The 22,238-nt window shown below is 40.4% G+C and overlaps 1 protein-coding gene across 2 annotated transcripts; it reads right to left on the bottom strand.

The window, feature by feature from the left end:
- Positions 1 to 353: 353 nt before the first annotated feature.
- smad2 (SMAD family member 2) lies at positions 354 to 11,856 on the bottom strand (the record flags this gene model as incomplete). 2 transcript variants are annotated; one of them, XM_083903313.1, is made up of 10 exons in its annotated part: positions 354 to 477; positions 1,469 to 1,613; positions 2,672 to 2,809; positions 4,005 to 4,217; positions 4,314 to 4,367; positions 4,476 to 4,550; positions 4,661 to 4,795; positions 4,885 to 5,078; positions 5,832 to 5,921; positions 11,600 to 11,856. In XM_083903313.1, 10 exons carry the CDS (start codon positions 11,854 to 11,856, stop codon positions 354 to 356), a joined length of 1,425 nt encoding a protein of 474 aa, XP_083759439.1. The 2 variants fall into 2 exon arrangements, with proteins under 2 accessions (XP_083759439.1, XP_083759440.1); XM_083903314.1 differs by lacking the exon at positions 5,832 to 5,921.
- Positions 11,857 to 22,238: the final 10,382 nt, after the last annotated feature.

The raw sequence follows: 22,238 nt of genomic DNA on the forward strand, positions 1-22,238 counted from the left end.
AATGTCACTTGTCATTTTAATATTGCAGAGTGATTATTCAACTGTTAGGTCCGTGATTACTGGAATGTCGTTATGTTGATCCAACAGAGCCAAAAGGTAATCAGGTCCAGTGTGACATCACTGTTAACATTCCACTATTGTCCATTACTCAGGTCATTCTCTCCTCCAGGTCCATTGTGTCATCTTTTTTTGTTTGTTTATTTGTTTTTTAGTTCTTTTTTTTTAAGTTTTGTTTATAAAAAAAAAAAAAAAAAGGTTATTAATACATCAGTTTAAGACCACGTGGTTGTCTTCTTCAGAACATAATGTTCAAATGTCTGCATCTGCACGGAGCCCACCCTCCCTCACCCGTTTTAGGACATACTGGAGCAACGCACTGAGGGTGAGCCCATCTGCGTCAGCACCTTATCCAACCACTGGAGGGGGCCATTGAGATGCAGCTCAATCCAACAAGGGGTGCTGGTTACTGTCTGACGCCTGGAGCGATAGAAAAGGTCAAACATCAGTACTTCTGCTCAGTCCAGCTGTGGCTCATATATGTCCTACTTCCAAACTGATATTAATCATTTAATAGAAACAGTCACATAAAAATATGTAGTACTTAAAAAGTGATTAATAACAACTACATCAATTATAGGAGCCTGACCACATGAAAAAACAAATCTGACTCTAAAGCCAGACTTTAAAGACACATGTAAACACTAGGGCTGTAACTATATGCCTATCGAAATCGCAATACTCACGATCACGAAGTCTCACGAACCTGCCTCGTGGCGTGAGGAGGCAGAATCGGGAAACGCCCTTTCTAACTCCCAGTTATTTTTCCAGTCAGCCACATGATATGAGCTGTTGTGCTACCAAACTTTTCAAATTACTATTCTTTTTATTAGGGGTGTCAAATTATCGCGTTAATTGTGATTAATTAATTACAGTCATCATTAACGCGTTATGTTTTTTAATCCCGTTAATCTCTTCTTCACAGTTAGCCCACAAGTTACTTCCACCGGAAATAACTTGTTGTGATCTGTATCTTAAGACATGATTATTCAATCTAATATAGTCTTTTTAGGATCTCATCTTGTATTTTAAAGCTGAACCTGATGGGACGCTGACAAGGCCTGAAGATTTAGCAAAATTTGAGTGTTCAAAGTCTCCACTTTGACACTTTAATTCAATTGCTGTCTAAATACAGAACCTATTCTAGATAGATAACGAAGCAGAAGGCAATATATGACATCAGCATGTGAGTCAGTGTAGATGATACAATCGCTCTCTTGCATTGAGCCGCCGCATTTGGAGCATCTCCAAGCGATGGTGTGATCGAGACACAAGCTCATGCAGTCCAGGCTGAATTAGCAGCTTGGTTTGAGGACATGGAGAGTGTATATAAACCCTACTTTATCTCTTTTGCAACAAACACAACCTGACACCACCACCAAGTTTCAACAAAAAGGTGTAAAAAACACACCTGTACTCTGCTCCCCAGCCTTTGACAAAGCTCATCCTGATGGTGCACATCCTGGTGAGCTGGTAAACCGCCTCGAATCCCTGATTGACTGACTGGGCCAGAAGTGCAGCAAACTCTTGGTTGTTAAAAATCTTTAGATTGCACCCTGGGAGGAAAAAGAAAAGAAGAAAAGTTTCACCATTAATCAATTAATTCTAATCCATTCAATGATGAGTCTTTTGAGATTTTCTTGCACCGTGACCTCGACTTTTGAACCTCCCATTCTTGAGAGAATGTTTGTGCCAGATGTATTGAAATTCCCTCCTGGAGTTCCCAAGATTCCAGCCGTCACCTTGACATTTGTCAACTTTTCTCGTTAATTATCCAAACTGTGGCCACAACGATCATGTTTACCCTATTGTGTCATAGTAAAGCTACACAAAAATCCTCTCCATATTCTTTCTCCCTCTTAAACAATGACAAAGGGAAGAAAACAAGTTAAAGGAGGCACCAATGCAACTCCGAGGATGCCAATTTCTATAAAACACAAAAGAAGAAAAGTGGATCGGATTGAAGCAAACACTGGCTTTAGCTTGTTAGTTTACTTTGGAAGTTAGTTCACAGAGTTCAGCAGTGGGTGGAACAAAAGCCTGTGTCACCACAGCCGAAAAAAAAGGCTCAACTTGACGATGTCAATAAAGAAAACCAAGATCAAACAAAAGGCTGATTAAAAAATGTGTTTTGTTGCTGCTTCAAATCTTTTCATGTTGTCAGGAGTTGTTTCTTTGCTCTCAGAGAAAAGGGAATTGTTGTTTTTGACACACACAAACTTAAACTCCACACGGTTTTACAAGATCCTGTGTTTTTGTCGTACAGAACAATTCTGCACCTCGGTAATGATACCGCTGATTCGTTCGGAGACATAATGTTTTCGAAGTTACAGATGAGTCAGTGCATGCGTGGGTGAGTCTGACAAAAAAAAAATGTCAAAGTGGGTATTAGTTTTCTCCACAATCGAGTCCTCAAGTCAGGACTGCTCTTTACAATAGAGACAGGATGTACTAAAGAGTTATGAGGTTTGTTTACCAGTTTAGCCGTCAGATAAAAGCTTCAGAAGGCGGCTAACAATAAATGTCAACATAGTAAAACCAGACAGAAGTGGTTCTTTTTTTTTCTTAATATGAGATGGAAGTATTTATCTGCCTCGGAGTAAGAGTGACAAACCTGGGGGTATCTTGCAGACAGTGGCAGGATGCCAGCCGTATCGCTGGTTACAGTTGGGACTCTGGACAAAAATGGCACTGTCGCTGAGGCACTCAGCAAACACCTCCCCTCCGATGTAATACAACCTCACGCCACGGCCTGCGGGTTGTGAAGAGAGTGGTTTACGGATACAATCTCAATGTACACTACTGTTCAAAAGTTTGGGGTCACTTAGAAATGTCCTTATTTTTGAAGGAAAATCACTTTTTTCAACGAATATAACAATAAATGAATCAGAAATACACTCTATACATTGTTAATGTGGTAAACGACTATTCTAGCTGCAAACGTCTGGCCCATTTCCAGCAAACATCTCTCCAATGTTCTAATGTTACATTGTGTTCGCTAATCGCATTAGAAGGCTATTGGAATTGATTAGAAAACCCTTGAAAACCCTTGTGCAATTATGTTAGCACAGGTGATAACAGTTTTGCTGGTTCTTACACGAAAGGGCAAAATTATTATTTTGGAATAAAGCCCAATTTATACTTCTGCGTAAAGTGCTCTCCGTAGGTTACGCAGAGTCCTCTGTGTCGACGCAGAGCCTGTCGAAGAGCCTCTGCGTTGTCTCCGACTGCATGAAATATTTTTTAAGTGTCCGTCACTCCGTCAAGGGACAACGGAGACGGCAAGAGCTGCGATTGGTCCTCAGGACAGGCCGAGCGAAGCTGCTCTGTGCCGGCTCACAGTGTGCACCGAGCGTCCACAGACGCGGGGCTGATCCCTGCCGATATCGCCGCTACCAAACTATAAATACGTCATATCTTAACACACACGGCACATGTTTAGACTCTAAATGGCCAATTTCTCGCCTCAAATTATCTTAAAACTGCGTTCCGTGACACAGAAAAGTGAGAAACGGCAACTGTTTCAACAACAACAGTCTTTCTCTCTCTTTCTCTCTCGGACGCCATTGCTCACTGTAGCCAGAAGCACAACAACCTTGCGCAGCGACCCCTAGTGATCGGGCGGGAAATTGCAGCGCGTGTCCGTCACCACGACACAGAAGTATAAAGGCTCCAGGCGTCTCCGTGGTGACGCAGTTGGATAATGCATTATGCAGTCGGAGAAGTATAATGTGGCCTTAAATCATTATTTCTTGTCAATGTCTTGACTATATTTTCTATTCATTTTGCAACTCCTTTGATGAATAAAAGTGTGACTTTTAATGGAAAACAGAAACAAATTGTATAGATGACCCCAAACTTTTGAACGGTAGTGTATAATTGATTTATATACATGAGAGTCTCTCCGTGTAAATGATCAGAGAAAACTAGTAAATGTATATGCATACCTATGTGTCTCCGTGTCATCTCAACAGTTGCGTTCCTGTTCACGTTGCTGAGAAGCCCTAGACAGAAGCGTTCAGAGTTGGAGGGATCGGTGAAACCGTCAACGGTGAGCGATGGCTGCGACGCGTGGAACGTCTCCCCCACGCGCTGGTTCAGCTCGTAGTAGGCTATAGAACACCAGAACGCTGGTTCGCTGTACGTGACGGGCTGGAGGTCTGTATTTAAAAACAGAAACGAGGGGGTAAAAAGTTGTTATTTCGCCTTTTGAGAATTTTGAAAATGAAAGGAGATGACGTCAATCTCAATCTTACCAAGGCTGTGACTGACGGGGGACAGAGTGCTTGGTGACATTTCTGCTGGTGAACCTTGTGAGAGAGAAAAGAACATGGCAAATACAGTTATGTGTGTTTGTTAAAAAAGAAGATGCACCATCCAGAGAAGTTAAGTTGTTAAAAATATAAAACCAACGTTACCTGATTCCATACTTTGATTCATCTGCTGGTCGCTGGTCTCTCCATCTTCACTGATGTAGCCAGGTGGAGGAGTCTCTGAGTGCAAAATAAATGTACGTAATTAATTGTCATGGAGAGAGAAGGAGGATATAACATCCACCAGAAAACTTCTAGGAGTGAAAAAGTTTAGTGTCCTGCATACAAACCTGGTATATAGTTATTTGGAGGGTCTATGCCTGCAGGGAAGTTGGTATTTTCTGGGATGGAGTTAGTAAAATCATCTAGAGGTGGAAGCTCTGTCAGAATCTCTGTATGGCGCGGCACCAACACCGGAGGTAGCACTGGAGAGAGGAAAAAAGGAGTTAATTTCAACACATTTAGTCTCAAAGAAAAAACAAAAAAAGTTCACTAAATCCTCAAGGATCATTACCGGGCGTCTCCACCCTCTGGTAGTGGTAGGGGTTGACACACACTTCATCCTTCTTGAGGTTGAAGGCGAACTGGCAGGTGTCGATGGCCCTCAGCTCGTGGTGGCTGTGAAGGTCAGGCCATCTCCAGAGGCGGCAGTAGATGACGTGAGGCAGACCTTTACGGTGAGACACCTGAAGACGCCCGTCCAGAGACCTGAGGAAGGTTTTAAGAGCAAGACTTGTGAGACTTGACAAACTATAGAGAGTTATCTGACGTTGTTATGTCTAAACTTTCTGTCCTGTTCCTATTAAGCATGGGACAAATGTGAAAAATACCCAATGATTGTGGAAAAAATTACTGAAAAATATGCTTTAATATACTTTGTAATGGTGTAGTAATTGGGCAGATTCCTCTCTCTGTTGCCAAGTTTCATTTGGTTCCTGTCCTAAAGCTTGTACACAACAAGAATGAGCATCTTTTATTTAAAAAGGAAAAAGTTTATATATACAGAAGAAACACAGATGAACTAAGTTTACAAATAAAATTACTGTTAATGTTACAAAATATGTTACTCAGATACAGATTTTTATTTTTTTTATAAAGTGGGACACAAAAATCTGAAACCTATTTCAGATTTCCCTAATTATAAATCATGAAGCAAACAGGACTAAACAAAAATGGAAATTCATAATTATAAAACTTATAAACTTTTTTTTATCATGATGTGTGATAATACTGTAAACTGTACCACCCCTCCTTTGTATATTAGGTTATAACTTCATGAATAAACAACATATTTATTTAAAATCACAATAAAATTAGTTTGATCACTTAATCTGACAGCACAGGTGGAAAGTCACATATAAATAGGATACATTTTCATTAATTAACAGAATGTATGATGTCATGACTGTGTAACCTTTACCGACTCATTATGAATGCATGTGCACGTGTGTGTGTATTCACCTGCTGTGGTCAGGGTATCCATACATGCCTGCAGAGTCCCACTGCTCTATCGTATGACCTGAGCCTAGACCCCATAGATCTGAGCAATTGCTACACACACACACACACATACACACACACACAGAACAAACACAGGACAGATGTGAAAAGGATAAAAAAAAAAGCAAAAATAGATGGTTAAACATGAGATGTTTCATTCCAAAATTAGTGGGATGAAATCACAAATATTGACACTTGGTCTCTTTACTGACATGAAAGAGAGGGCTAATAACAGCATGAGACCATGACTGGATGTCAGGTGATCAAATGACAAATCTGACAGTGGTGCAGTCAGGTGATGCAGGAGGGGATTAAGTTGCAGCAGCAGTCTGTTAAAACTTTTAAACGGAAAGGTGAACCCGGGATGAAATAATCTTCGATTTTTGCTCTTCTGCCCACATGTGATTGAAAACGAATGCATCTTATACATTTTTTTTTTACTCGTTCTGGAGGGCATTAAAGAAGCGAGCCAACTCCTGCAAATGCCTGACTGCACATGCAATCTGAACCGCATGTACATATGATTCACATTCCTGGATTATATTTAAACCATGAGGGGGAGTGTGATGTGGAAAAGTCACGTGGAATGTAATATATGCATCTAAAAACAACAATGAGGTAGAATGTGAATGAGGAAATCAATGGAACGACACACAACATGTTTTACAGATATGTATGACCAGGTAAACACACATCCGCAACTAAATCCATACCGAACCAGTGCCTTTTCTGCCCTTATATTAAGAAAAATGTTGCTTAAAAAGGTGTAGTGTGTCGCTTCAAACCAGTGTCAAATCAGTTCACATGTCCATGTTGCTCTCTCCCACTCAGAATTCAAGTTTCTTACATGCAGCTTTAAGTATTATTGCTAGTACCCATATTTTTCAGGTGGTACTTATAAAAGTACAAAGTTCAGTATAGCAGTAAATTATGTATAGAATTATGGCATTAGGCATTAATTACTTAATTATCAGCTATTTTTGCCCTCAGAAACTTGATAAACGTTGCCAGTAACATGATTTTTTTAATCGAAAAGTTGTTGTTTTTTAGTTTACTAATGACATGTTTCGTGTCCATGGGGTTACTGAATGACAGCAAATTTTATGTATTCTTAGTTTTTATTAAATGCGTACATTTTGTCAGTTGTGGGTGAAAAACAATGGCTAATAATAATTTTATTGGCACCAATTACCTGCCAATAACTGCCCTGACATTTAAAAATCATCACTGGCTAAAACCCATATCAGTTAATCTATAGTTTATTGTCCAAGCCTAATCCCAAATGTTGCCTATTGATTTATTAAATCTTGTGTAATCTAAGAGTTGAGACTTCCTTAAGTAATTACATTTTTTTACATACAAAAACACAAAACTATTGTTCATATACACCAATCACATAGAAATGCATCCCCCTGTGTGTTGTGTTGTATTTGGGACCACGCTCTGATTTTACACCGGTCCATAGCCCAATAACCACAGTCGCAGCAGCAGCAGTGTAAAGAGAGGAACCAATCTGGCACAGCCAAGAGGCTGCTGGAGATTCTGCCATCTGATCAAAGTGAAGACTTCCTTCACTTTGTGCCCGACCTGTCCATACAAGACCTGCTATCTGAATATTTATCATCCCACTCCAGGGCTTCCACAATTACAAGCTCATAGTAAGTGTTCCATCTCCAGAAACAAGCTAATGTCGTTGCTTCTTCCTTTCTTACATCACAAGAAGTGCAAACCGTGTCTGTGCTCTCTTTCTCAGCAAGACTCTTGATGCCCATGATGGGCCCATGTGTGTGCAGCTTTAGAAACCGCTATCTTCCTTTGAGGTCACTTGGGTTCCCACGCCTGCAAATCGAAACGCGCAGTAGTCGTCGCTGCTGCACTCGTACAGATATCTATCAAGCCTCGCACCTGCCACTTCCTGACAATCGTCCAGTACCCGACAACAACAAAGGCGAGAAATTACAAGAGCACAGCTGATTTATCGCAAGATTTTTATCAACATCACTTCTCTGTGCTCAAAGGGAAGTGAGCGATGCATCAAAAATGCCTGTAATGTGATCTGTGCAAGAACAACAAAAAAACTGCTGAGTGCTTGCAAATAATACATCCACACCCACAGCCCTCTCTTCCTCCCAGACTGAGCGAGGGAAGCAGCAGCACTCAGGCACCCGTGTCTCACAAGAACCACCTTATCAGTACCCACTTCTGCAGATATACAGTCTACATTCCTCAGAGCAAAGAAGAGGCCGACTGTTTCAGACACTTCTCCTTTTTTAACTTAAACTGCAGCTGTATATGTTGTTATGTATATGAAGAGGTGTCGTCTTGTAGAAATATCTACCAGTATCTCAAACATCGCTACACCTTTAAGCCTTTCCCCTGCTTCTGCTCTACAGAGATTTAAAGTTGGTGCTCACTTGTGTAATCAAACACTAGGTTATCGTACATTAGGTACAATGTCTTTTTCCTCCGACAGACAACTTCTCATAGCCATTTTAATGAAACCGTGCTCTGCTTCCACACCTGAGACTGGAATCACCAGCGCCACTGGTGGAGTTTTCAAGCAGGGGAACTTTTCTCCCATACGTCAGCAAAGACTCTCAGAACGTGGGATTTTCCCGATCCTGAACACTCGTTTCATCTGGGAAAAAAAATCCTGTAGCATCCAATCCTCTCTGTCACAGACACACTCCAAGGCACTGAGTGTAGTGTAAAGGTCAGAGATGATGCCCAAATGCTATGAGGGGAATCCTATTTGATACATGTAATTATCGTACTTAATTGCAGAGGATTACAGCAGCTGGCACCAGTGTTACAAGTGGTTATTGTTGTGTTTGAATTATTTCAAGTCGCTGTCAAAATGACAAACAGCCTTCAAATTTTCTTCAGAATGCTCGGTTAGCACAACCTGAGGTCTTTACAGAACCTTTTATAACATATTGGCAGCTGCAAGCACAAGCAACTACTGACTGAGTGCAGAAGAACGCCAACGCAAGGTAAAGAAGGCTATGATTTCAAAGACCTATCATGAATGTCATCATCTGACATTTCTTCACATTCACAGATGACGACTCTTAAAGGTCCCATATTATACCCTATTAACCCAAGTTAAACTAGGTCCTGGTGCCCTAATGAACATGTCTGTGTCATGCTTTAGTCAAAATATCATAAGGATGAAGCACAATAGCAGTTCAATAACACTGCCAAAACAGCCTTTTTCAGAACGCTCGGTTTTGTGCCTGGTCATTTACATGTGAATGGGAGCCAGGTAAACACACATCCACTGCTTCCAGGGGAGTGTCGATCTAACTTAAGGCCACATTATACTTCTCCGAGTGCGTAATGCGTTATCCGACTGCGTCACCACGGAGACACCTCGAGCCTTTATACTTCTGCGTCGTGTTGACGGACACGCGCTGCAATTTCCCGTCCGATCAGTAGGGGTCGCTGCGCAAGGTTGTTGTGCTTCAGGCTACAGTGAGCAATGGCGTCCGAGAATCTTACTGCAGTGCTTTCAAACGTGTGCTCCTCATATCAGCGATCCACACACGCCACTCGCTAACCGCAGGTACGTAACTGGTGCGTTCAAGGTGTCCCTCCAGCATAGGAATTTACACACACGATCAACAACAAAGGGCTTGTGAAGCTTGTGGCGAGCTACGGTGGAGCTGTGAAGTACTCTGCCTGGCGGGGTGCCAACATTCACAGTGAAATGTGTTGCTATGTCGTCATTGCGAGTGAGGTTAAAACATTGCATGTTTTAGCGCCTATACTTACACAAAGTGGAACCACTAAAACATGACTGAGTCTTGTTTTTTCACATTTTGGGGACTGGTATGGCCCACTGAGTCCCAAATATAAGTACTAAAAGATTAAAAAGTTGATTTTGCACAATAGGGGACCTTTAAATAAACCTGCAGTGCAATCACTTCTGCTAAACATCTGCCACGTTTGGTTTCCTGGCATCTCTCAAAGCTTTTCAACCCCGTCATTAAATTAGGTCAATACATTACGTCATCAGAAGAGAGTCTATAATAAATGTTTATTTAAACTGCGTTATAACATCAGGTATGAATGAGGTCTTCTGTCCCAAGTTTTCTTTCTGTCAAATATTAACCTGACGCACTAAACACTTCATTAAGTGAAAGATGGGAATTCAAGACACCATTTTAGAGGTGAGCTATTCAGCAAGTAAAAAGGAAAATAAATGAACAGTTATTTATATTGAAAAGAAAGTGTGTCAGAGAACACTAAAGAAATGGGGCAAAGTGTCGATTGGAGTCGACTCTATAAATTGCTTTTCAGAACCTAAACAAAACAAACTTGCTTTTTTTCTGGCATGTGTTTACAAACGTTTTTCAACTGGTTAAAAAGGAATAATTGCTCAATTGGACAATAAGTTTTCTAAGGCAGAGTCAACCCTTTTAAGCTGCAATCAATTTTTGGCAGGTGTAAAAGTGCATGTTATCTGTTCCATTAGCCCCTTTACAGAAGACTTTAGTGTAAAAGTAAATAAGTGGGCAGTGGTCTGACCAATATAACCTTCAGTATTGAGGTCAAATAATGTTGAAGCTGTCACATTGTAAGTTGACACTGAACACACGGAACGCCTGCTTTTGCCTCCATATAGTCAACAGCGTTAGGTTGGCATCGTATGTTAGACGTCCGTTTCTTCCTATATGGTTTCACTTCTACTGCCTCAGTGAACTGCAGTGCAGCAGAATGGGGAAGTAAACCCAGTTTTTCTGCACAATATGAGACTTTTTTTCTTCTTTTTTTGCACACCAGTGGGTGCCTGTCAGCTTCTTTCATGTGTGTTGACACGCATCAGTGTGCAGAGCTTTATTGATGGGTTTTGTGGCATACCAGTGCAAACAGCGAGCGGATGTGTGTGTGGATGTTGAGCGCAGCCCTCGAGGTGTGCCCAGAAACACAAGCTCAAAAATCAATTCACAGAACAGTTTGGATCAGCAAACACTTTGGGTGATCAATCATTAACCGAGCAAAAGAAAATGTTGCCCTTTTTTTCCCTCAAAATGTGACACCTTGGGTGCTTTAAAGTGAAGTTGTTTGGAAAGAGCAAACATGCAAGAGGCACAATCTTGGCCTCAGAGAATCTGCATGTTCTTTTTTCTCACCATATATACTAGCCATATTGCCTGTGTGAGTGTGACTACATTGTCATTCAGTGTCCATGTACACTATCGTTCAAAATTTTGGGGTCACTTTTTTTTAAAGGAAACGCACTTTTTTTCTAGAAGTACACTCTGTTTTGTTAATGTGGTAAACGACTATTCTACCTGCAAACATCTGTTTTTAATGGAATATGTACACAGGTGTATAGAGGCCCATTTCCAGCAACAATCTCTCCGGTGTTCTAATGGTGCATTGTGTTTGCTAATCGCGTAGAAGGCTATTGGATGATTAGAAAATCTTTCAAAACCCTTGTGCAATTATGTTAGCACAGCTGAAAACAGCTTTGCTGGTACTTTACACCTGTTTACACCTGAAAGCAAAGTTTGAAGGGCAAAATATAAATCACTATTTCCAATCTTGTCAATGTCGACTATATTTTCTATTCATTTTGCAACGCTTTTGGTGAATAAAAGTGTGAGTTTTAATGGAAAACACAAAAATGTTTTATAGGTGACCCCAAACTTTTGAAAAGGTAGTGTAGGTACAGAGCATATAAACACAGAATAAAGGGACGTGTGCATGTGTGCTCAACTTACCTGGGTATGGTGACACACTTTGTGTTGCTGTTCTGCTGGCTGATGGCCTTCTCCAGCTCATCTAGCTGCCCCGTCTTCTTCAGCTTCTTCACCAGGCTCTTCACCGCCTTTTCACACCACTTCTCCTCTTGTCCTCCTCCGTTCTGCTCCCCGACACCTCCGATTCCTCCTCCGGCTCCCACACTACCTGTCGGAGTCTTCTTCCATCCCAGGAGGCGTTTCACTACCGGGGGAGTGAAGGGAAGGATGGAGGACATGGTGGTCTGTGTATGCGTGTTTTGTGTGTGGAAGTGTTGTTTTGATGCTTCTCTTAATCAGACATGAGAAGAAAAAAGGCTCAGGGAGAAACAGGTACTGATGGGTTTTTTGGGGACTAAATTTCAACTGCAGAAAACCTGCTTTATATTTAGAATATGTGTCCTTATTTGTGAATAATGCCTACTCAAATCTAAGGCATAGATCCCTGAGAGTCTAAGGAAACATCAGATGGAATGCACAACACATAGGGAGCGGAGAGAAGCACATCCAAAGAAACCTAAGAAAAACAAGAGAGCACACATGAACATTTGTTAGCGAAAGAGAAGACAAAGAACAAAGACAAAGAAAAGAAGAAAACTCAAGAGTATAACATTCGTTTCTGCAACAGCATGAGACTTATTGTGTCCATGCATCCAGACTGATGAAATGAAAATGTATCCAGATCCATGACTGTGTTATCAATCATAGCTCCCCTGCTTTCAGCTCTCCCTCAAAGCAACATGCTGTATATCTGTATATCAACTCAACTGCATTAATACCATGACACATCACTTTAAAGATCTATAAAAATCAATAGGGCTGGAGCAATTAAGCAATAATTTACAGATGAATACTTATTATTTAGCAAGTATTTGATTTGTGATTTTTTTTTTGTTTCTTTGCTCCAAACAACAAATAAATCACAGAAACTGAATCATTTCGGTTTATGGTCAAAACAAGACATTTAGTAACATCATAATTTTGAGGTGTGGGAATCACTGATCGTTGTTCTGATATTTTATGGATCAAATAACTATTGACAGATTAATGTAATATGAAAATAATAGCTAGCCATAATTTGGGGAGACATACTCTTGATTTACAAAAGCAAAAGTTGTTGACACATGAACAACAAGCATTTGGCCATACATACCATATGCATGGCTCGCAGGTCGGGGGGAAGTTACACAGAGATAAACTAATACAGTAGTCAAATCCTGAATTAAAACTACTTCATAACAGATAACTCACCAAATATCACAAATACTTGTGTTTTAATGGTGAAAATGGTTTTAATCCCATAGTTGACATAATTATAACTGTCCACATAGCTTATTTAGGCAAGTACTGATATTATTCTTAAAACAGAATAGTACCAACTGATTTACTGTTGTGTTATGTGTGTGTTCTGTAATGTCTTGCCTCTAGTCAGCAAGCAACTCAAAACAGTGCGTGTGTGTGTGTATGCGTGCTTGCCTGCGTGTGGACTGACGTAAGAATTCATTGAATCAGATTATTTCCCTGAGCTGGTGGGACCAGGTGGAAAAAGGAAAATACACAAATGAGTCAAATGTCCATTGTTTTCTTTCATCATCTGTTCACACATGTGCAAATACAACGTTTTAAGCCAAGAAAAGTCCACGCTGAGTGAGTAAGGGACTTGCTCCCATGAGGTGGTTAACCTGTACAACTTTCAGTGAGTCAATGCCTGTTTTTGCACAACTGAATGACTTTATCATGCTATTCCAAAAGCAAGATTAAGACCAGCCTATAATGTCTTTGTGAGACCATCCCTATAACTGTCAAAATCCTTTATTTCAAATCATTATTTCATTATTACAAACAGTTCAGCCATTGCTGAGAAAGCTGTGTTTTATTTAGGGCTGTCAAAATTAACGCGTTAACGCAGGATGATTAATTTGTGGAATTAACGAGTAAAACTTTTTTATCGCATTAACGTACTTTCTCACTTTCATCGCGCTACGAGTAGACGTGCAGTTTATGAACAGGCAAGGCGGCGGGCAACTACTTGGGGCCCCGAGCCAATAGGGGGGCTCCCGACACTCGGACCTTAATGCATCAGTGAGCAGTCGCATCCCCGTCCCCCTTAAACAACAATGGTTGATTTGCAATGACATCTCAGTCGGAAAACTCCCTAAAGGGGCCCCACGTCTCCTCACGTTAACCTGTGTGAAGCTGAAGGAAAATGAAGAGGAGTTATCAATCAGGAAGTTAGAAGAGGAAGAAAAAAAAGAGGATGAAGAAAAAGAAAGAAAGACACACAGTTGTAAGTGGCGCTGCTGGCGCAGATAATGATATAATCATAACATTAACAGTCACTGTCTAACTAATGGCGACACAGACAGCAGCTAACATTAGCGTCAGAATGCTAGCTGATGCTAACGCTAACTAGCAGAAGCAGTGCTTCAAAGGTGCTGATGAGAAATTTACTGCTATGGGTTTAGTAAGAAAACTATTTAACTTCTATACTTTACATTTTGTTTTTTAATGTGAGTTATTTACAGTGCAATGTATAATAATAAATGTATAATAATAATAATAATAAAAAAATTAAGTTATTTACAGTATTTTATTTTTTCTATATATTTATATTGTCTTATAATGTGGGTTCTTTACAATGTAATGTTTAATTTTTACTAAGTTTGTATAGGCTTTTACAAGTTATTTACAGTTTTTTATTGTTCTTTACATTTATATTTTCACATACTTTACTTATCTCTCTGTTCCTACAACAATATAGAGAAAATTTGAATTTTTCTGGCATATTTACGAATGGTAATTAATCGTGATTAACCGTGATTAATCCACAGCTACCCTGTGATTAATCTGATTAAAAATGTTAATCTTTTGACAGCCCTAGTTTTATTGTAATCTCGGGCTCAGCGAAATCTCTGAAAAAACCTGGTCCGGTTACGTAAACAGCAGTTCTCCTGAACAGCAGATCCTCCTGCTACGGGCACTAGTCCGGGCACATCTGGCTGCGTACATTGAACCCGCCGAAGAAAAGAATAACGTCCGTTGTGGAGGTGTTTCACGAGCAACAGTGTCTTCTGACTCTGGGTCAAAGTCATAAAAGGGACTCCGCTGGGGAGTTGTGACGAAGCAATTTTTAAACAATGTTTTGATAATGAGTAGCAGTGCATCCACCGTTCCACAGGGGGGAGCTGCACTTCTAAGAGCGGGTGTGCTGATTATGTCACTTCCGGGTATTGGCCAATCACAAGACAGTTGGGAAGGCTCTACGCTGGCTGGCCAATCACAACACACTCTGTCTTCTGGGTGTGAGATTTCAGTCTGAAATATCGCGGCTGAGCACAGGGTCAGAAAAGAGAGATTTCTATCGGCTCGTGTACATCAACTAGGAGGTTTTTGACCATAAAAACAAGTTAGTAGTAAGTAGACCTCCATAACTAACATATATGTGCAACAAGACCACTCTATGTGAGCTTTAAAAACAGACTTGTACAGTTGCCATAAAAAGGAGGAGTTATGACCATGGTAGTGAGGCAATATCTATACGAAACCCCCTAGCTGATCCTAAAATAAACCTTTCCTATTATTGAAACCGCTGCTCAATCTCTGTGTAGGAAAAGCTGAGCAGTGTCAAACAGAGTTAAACCCCGGTCGGGAGCTTAAAGCCTCACCAGATGAAACGCACTGCACTGTTCACACCAACTTTCACAAGGTCCTTACTTCACACAATCACACAGTGTGGGCAGGTGAGATATTCAGCTTGTGAAAATGAAATTTAGAGGACAATAATAGCATAAAAACACAGCTGGTTCTTGGTGTTGACAAGACGTCCGACTAGTCTGTGTAACCCAAGTTTGCTTTGTGGCTGTATAATGCATTTCCAGACACAGAGGAATAACAAATTCATAAAAGTAATTGAATTATTGAAAATGTATCTTACAGTCTGCCAAAAGAAAGTGAGTGAATTAGAGTGTAATAGATTCTTTATCACTTTACTAAATGGTGACGGAAGCACTCAGAGACGCAGCCATTTCAGCTCAGCTGAGAGGGAAGAAGGGATCACTATCCTCAGCATATTACCCCGAAAGTCCAAGCTCCTAAGAATTAATTTCGCAGGATTAACCCATGAACTGCTTACGGGTAGCACATGTGTATGAGTGGCTTTAGGGAGCTAGCTAGCTCCTGAAAATAATTAAATGCACTCTAAGTCCATCATGCAGTGCTTTGATTATGTCTAAACATGCAAGCATGCCATCCACTATCGTCACCGTACACAATCAATGGGAGAAGTCTTTGATGTCAGGATAACAGACATCGTCAGGGACAAAAATACCTCGACAAGGCATTCCTGTCGTGCCAATCCTGACCAGAATACTTGCCACTTACAAATGAGATAATTATAAAATGTATTAAAACAGGTGAGGCTTTCTGTTCAGAAATCCAGGTTATTGTTTCATATCACATTCCATGCTCTATTAGAATCTAGCTTTTTTTCCTCCCTTTTCTTCTTACATTTCTGTACTGTTCTACTTTTATTACACTTGGTTTCCGTTAAAATTGTGTGCTTTAAAGTGTCACTGTCACCTGACACATTTTTACACCAAGAACCAACAGAGAGAATATTGAGCTCTTAAAGTAACTAGGCCGAGAAATTTCAGCTATGGACTTTTCACAGGGGACAGATTTATTCTAAATAAGATACTTTACTCTCTCATCATCCTCCTCTCCCTCACATATACTTCAAACACTGGTATAGTGACGTTAGATTGAGATGGAGGTAAGAGATAAGGTTATTGCTCAACTCCACTCTGATCACATACCCTACACAGTAGAACAATATTTCTGATCTTCCTCCAAGAATCACCAGGCAGAAGCTAACGTACCATTTGGTAGTACACGTACCACAGTTTGAGAACCATGGCAGTAGAGCTTCTGGTGACCACATTACCACAACTATCATTATAAAAAAATGCCATGACGTCAGTAAAACCCCAATGCTGACTGGTCATCACAACAATGAAACACATGCTTTTGATGCACAAGTTGAAACAACCCATCTTGCACGCTTGATGCAACAACGTAACAAGAACGCCATCCGACGCAAGTGCAAATTTATGTAAATTGACTTGAATCAAATTCAGTGTGGACACACTGAACGATGCAGACTCCACTTTGTCTTCAATTATTTTCTCAATTAATCGAGCACTTGTTTGGTCCTTAAAATGGCAGAAAATGCTGATCAGTGTTTAACTGGAAACGATGATGTTCTATAATACATTGTTTGTTTGTGTAATTATGTTTTAATGATTTATTTGTTACTTGAAGCAAAGAAACCAGAAAACATGCTTCGATGTTGGCGAGCTAGTACTCGTTTTTCCCTTCCCTTATATTATGACAATAATATCCAATTGATGTTGGCAATTCACCAGGGTTAACTTATTGCAAGAGCGATATAATCACAATGCTCGATAACATTGTATACTGTCCAATCTCTAACTTCTTGACTGGGACCTTAGGTTGTTCCTTTTTGATTAGGCTTGATTTACCATAAAAGGAGGATAACCATAATATCAACAATCAACAAAGACACCCTACTTTTAAGTTGTTTGAACACATTCTGAATGAAACTCTAAGACTGGAACATATGTGTACATATCTTAAAAATAAGAATATGGGAACTGACACCCATCTAATGTGCTTGAAATCCATCTAAAAAAGAGAGAAATGAGTTGGAACCATGGTCTGATTTGATTACATTTGATATTTACTTATATGCTTCATGCGTTTTTTTTTATTACTTGGATTGTGTCTTTTGTTTTATTCTACCCGTGATCCCCTTCTGTTATAAACTAATAAAAAATGGGCAAATATGAAACCTAAAGGACACTTTCAAACAAGAAAAGACACCAGAATGCGTTTTCCTCATCTCGTGTGAGAGCAGATCAAACTTGAACAGAAAGAAACAACAGAAAAAAGAAGCACAAAACGTGCTGATATGACCACAATGCATTTGTCTAGTGAAAAAAGGGCTGACCACGGCTATCAGGGCCTTGTGGGTAAAATAAGCATTCTTTGTTTTGTCTAAAACGTCGTGTCCCTTCGGTATTTTCCTCTTTCTATTTTTTTCTCTTTTAGTGAGAAGCTGCCTGTTTGGGTTACTTCTACCCCACGAAGGCATACGCACAGACACACAATAACAAACGCACGGTTTGGAGAATAAGCTAAAGGCTACACTGACACTGGCGGTTTGGGACTTAACCGGGCTGTGAATGTGGACTTAGAACAAGCCACATACGCGAGTCTACCTTCAACGCTGGCTGTCACTGAAACTGTGATACGAAGACACCGTGAAAACATTCAGGTTTCTTTTGTCTCGAAATGACTGATAGTCCTCCCCCCGCCTCCTCCTCCTCCTCCTCCTCCTCCTTGCTGCTGCTGCTGCTACTGCTGCTGCTGCTGCTGCTAGCCTCCAAAAAAACCGCTAGCAAGCTTGCTACTTTTGTGTCACAGACAAATAAACACGGTCTGTTGCATGTTTTCCCCTTTGCGTGCATGAAAATCCAAACGCACCGCCCGTTGAAACTCGCTTACCACACGGGGAGGTGAGAGGACACTGGCGGGTTGTCCGCGAACCTGTAGGGAAAGCCTCCTCGTTCATGGTAAACGCGCCCAGGGAGACTTTAAAGTGTATTTTCCACATCCGAGACGCCGGGGAAGAAGAAGAAGATGATGATGATGGTGGTGGTGGTGGTGGCCCCCTCATTCAAAGCTCAACCAAACATGAAGGACCAGCAAAACACAAGCGGGTAAAAGCGACGGAGATCATGTCCCGCCCTTCTATCGCTCCCATTTGCTTGCGCCGTGGGACCGCCCATAACCTGTTGCCAAGCGGCTTTCCTATTGGCTGTACGTCTTACGTCATCACGCTCGTCGGCGATGTTTATCACTGAGTAACTTGATTGTCCTTTTCTCAATTGTGTAACACGGCAGTTAGCCAATAAAACAACAATACAAGGAGACATAATTGTTGAAATATAGTGCAATACCGTACATATGAGTTCATCATAAAAGCATATGATAGTAAAGGAAATGGATCTTTATGTATGTATCTTCTATTCTGAAATGCATAGATTCCTAAAGTGTGGGCTCTGCCTCCTTGTGGGCCCTGTAGGTACTGCGGGTAGGCTGAGGTCATTAAAAATAAAGAAATAAATCGGTTTTTAATTTACAGTTTTGTCATGTAGCAATGGGTATTAGAAATTTGCGTGGGTGGAATATCATTAAAGGGAAATTTTGCACAATTTATGGATAGGTCGTGTGACGTTTTATTACCTACACATGGAAAAACCTGATTCAAACATCAGATAATATGTTATTGTCCTCTATTTTCAGATATTTTTCATTTATTTCTGCTTTTTATGTTTACGTTATTTACATCATACACATATAAATAAAATAAAAGAAGCGAGGGTGCGGTCAAAACCCATGAAAAACATATGGAAAAGAAGAAGAAAGAAGGTTAAACACTGGAAAAATATAATCGATATTCAAAAGTCATTAGGACATTCAAGTTAAATTATACAGTGTGTATTCAAATTCTGGTCTAGTCTTGTGTGTGTGTGTGTCAGAGACATGATTTGGAACGGCTGAAATAAGCTGTATGAGTAAATAATACTTAAATCTACTGCCTAATAAAGAGTCTTCTTTTTTTGTATGATTGGGTGGTAAAGAAATGTAAATGTAATATATATTGAGTCACAATAGTGGTCCCAGTATAGAGAGAGTTTGGGAAACACTGCTTTAGATAATCTAATATATCCCAGGAAAAACAATCAAACAGTGAAATGTAAATAGTGGTGTTTTTGTAGCGCCTCCTGCTGGCCTGATGACAGCTTGACACCTGTTAACCTGCTGGTCTTTGGTCTTTTATGGGACCACAAATATGCAAATGAGAGGAAGCGCACGTGCAGGGACACCTGTATCCAAAATCTCTCTCGGTACTAAAAAAACCTAGAACCTCAATCCCGAGGGACTGACTGTCACTCATGCTTCACACTACGTCTATCCTGTTTTCGTGATTGTTTTCCTCCTGACACACACACACACGCACGTACGCACACACGCGCGCGCGCGCGCGCGCGCCTCAGTGCCTCGGTGCCACCAGGTACGCATGCGCAGCGCGCACAGTCTCGCCTCACCTGGGGACCTTTTTGTTGCCCAGCTGCGGATTTTCAGTGGCAGAAAGTGCGTTTGAAGACTTGATGAAAAGATGATGCTCTTCTCTCGACATCATCGCCACCGTAAATGCAGACCTGTCGTGTTGTAACCAAGGTGCAAACAAAGGCCGGATGAAAAAGCGGAAAAGCAAAGGTCGACACCAAAAATCTGAGTGTCTGTCATTTCAGTCAACGAGAGGACTTCACTTACATGTAAGGACTTATTATTGTTATTTAAAGCCAATTACAGGAATGTGTTGTCGCTGTAGATAATGTAATAATAATCCATAATGTATGTGTGTATAACATTTGAAGTTCCATTATTAACAATATAATAAACATTGTGAAGCACTGTGATAATACTGCAGCCACAATACCACAGCCTCATTAAGTTACTGATCTTGTACGCCACTTATTATGACACGTTTGGACATTAATCATAAGCTTTCAACAGCTAAACTCACAGTTTTGAGTGATCAAACATGATCACTTATTTCATTCATTTCTGTAAGTTATATGGTTTAAAATAAGTGTTTAAAAGAACCTGAAGCCAGTTGTGTAACATTATTCTTATTTATGGATGTAACAGGGTTGTTATGGTAAAGCCTTTGAAATAGACATACATCTACATGTTATATTCTTCTTATTCTTTAAATAAATTAGTTGTTTATTAAGTGTGATGGAAACCTTGCGATTGATATTAAACATATATTAAATGAATAGAATAAAATAACTTTAATGATGTGGACTTTATCCACTTCATTGCTTACTTCATGTTCCACAGTGTGTGTGTGTGTGTGTGTGTGTGTGTGTGTGTGTGTGTGTGTGTGTGTGTGTGTGTGTGTGTGTGTGTGTGTGTGTGTGTGTGTGTGTGTGTGTCTACAGGGGCTGTGTGCTTAGCAGCAGGTAGACAGCAGGGGGGCGGGGATGATGCTCAGAGTGTGTAGACAGGAGCAGATAATAATCCCCGCTGGACCATTACCAAGGAGACAGAAACTCCGGAGGGTCCACGGCAGTGTTTGACATATAGAGAAATCCTCTCAGGTAGACCCGTCCATACCACTGCAGCTTTATGAGCTCGGTGCGGATGTTGTGCAACATTAAAAATAGTCTTCTTCATCTTCTACCAAACGGAATTCAAATCCCCAAATATAAATAGACAGAATTTGGAATCAAGCCACTGCATATATATATGTATATATATATATGTATATACATATATACATATATACATATATACATATATATATACATACTGTAAAATGTGATATATGTAAGAAAAATGAAAAGTGAATATCCAAAATATAGATAGAAATATTTTTTTTTGTTGATAGAATTACTTAGTTTTACTCACAAATAGCAAGTTTAATTCTGTTTGTATGAGGTCTGCAGCACCCTGGACATCTCACACCGACATTTATAAACAATGACTTGCCTTCCATCTCGTTCATATTATGTGATCATGTCTCAGAGGATTTGAAAAATAACAAGAGTCAATAAAGATAGAAGTTATCCAATTTCTACTTGGATCTACGTGAATGCAATTGGGCTTGTAACCAGAGTGTAAGGGACTATAAAGCCAAAATGAAAACGCCTCTATGAGGCCGAGTTGGAACCTGAACTGACAACTGAAACAGATGAAAAGGAATAATATGATACAAAAAAACTAAGTTATATAATAGATATTAACAGCGTGAAGTGCCGGTCAATAGGAAATGACGGAGTCAAACTCAACCCTCATTGTCTAAAAACTACCATGTGTCCTTGAACAGGTGAATTTGTAGTTTGAAGATGATCGCACAAAAGTGCTGGGACAAGTTTGTTCAAATGCCATTGGTGCAAAATCGTCAGAATCACCTCAGAGTCCACGTTCAATCCAAGATGGCCGACCTCCTGTTGGGTTTAGAGCATTGGACATCGTCAACTTGTTTTTGACCGTCCCAGCAGTTTAACGTGACTGCTGAACTGCTGATACGTTAAGCATTAGCAGTTTTTAAGCCTCTCCCTGGGCTGGGGTGACAGCCTGACACCTGTTAACCTGCTGGGCTGGGGTGTCCCTGAGCAAGGCACCCAACCCCCATTGCTCCAAATCAAATTCACTATCGCTTTCTGGTGTGTGTGCAAATTGTTCTCTTCCTACTGTATGTACAGACTCAGTTTAAACCTAGTAGTACTCAAGCTTTCCCAAGGGTGCCCTACTAGCTTACCCTGGTGCATGCTTTCTGTAGAGCTGGCCCTTCATCAGACATTGTCAGCAGTAGGGTAGTACAACAAAAACGTGATTGTGTTCCACACCTTTGGGAATCACTGACCTATTTCCTGATTTTGGTAAATTGTGTGTGTGTGTGTGTGTGTGTATTCTATCTCTCTCTCTTTGTGCAGGTGCGTGCTTGATTTGTTCACTGCTGGCA

Source organism: Microchirus variegatus (assembly GCF_963457635.1).
Source record: "Microchirus variegatus genome assembly, chromosome: 16".
Classification (NCBI taxonomy): domain Eukaryota; kingdom Metazoa; phylum Chordata; class Actinopteri; order Pleuronectiformes; family Soleidae; genus Microchirus; species Microchirus variegatus.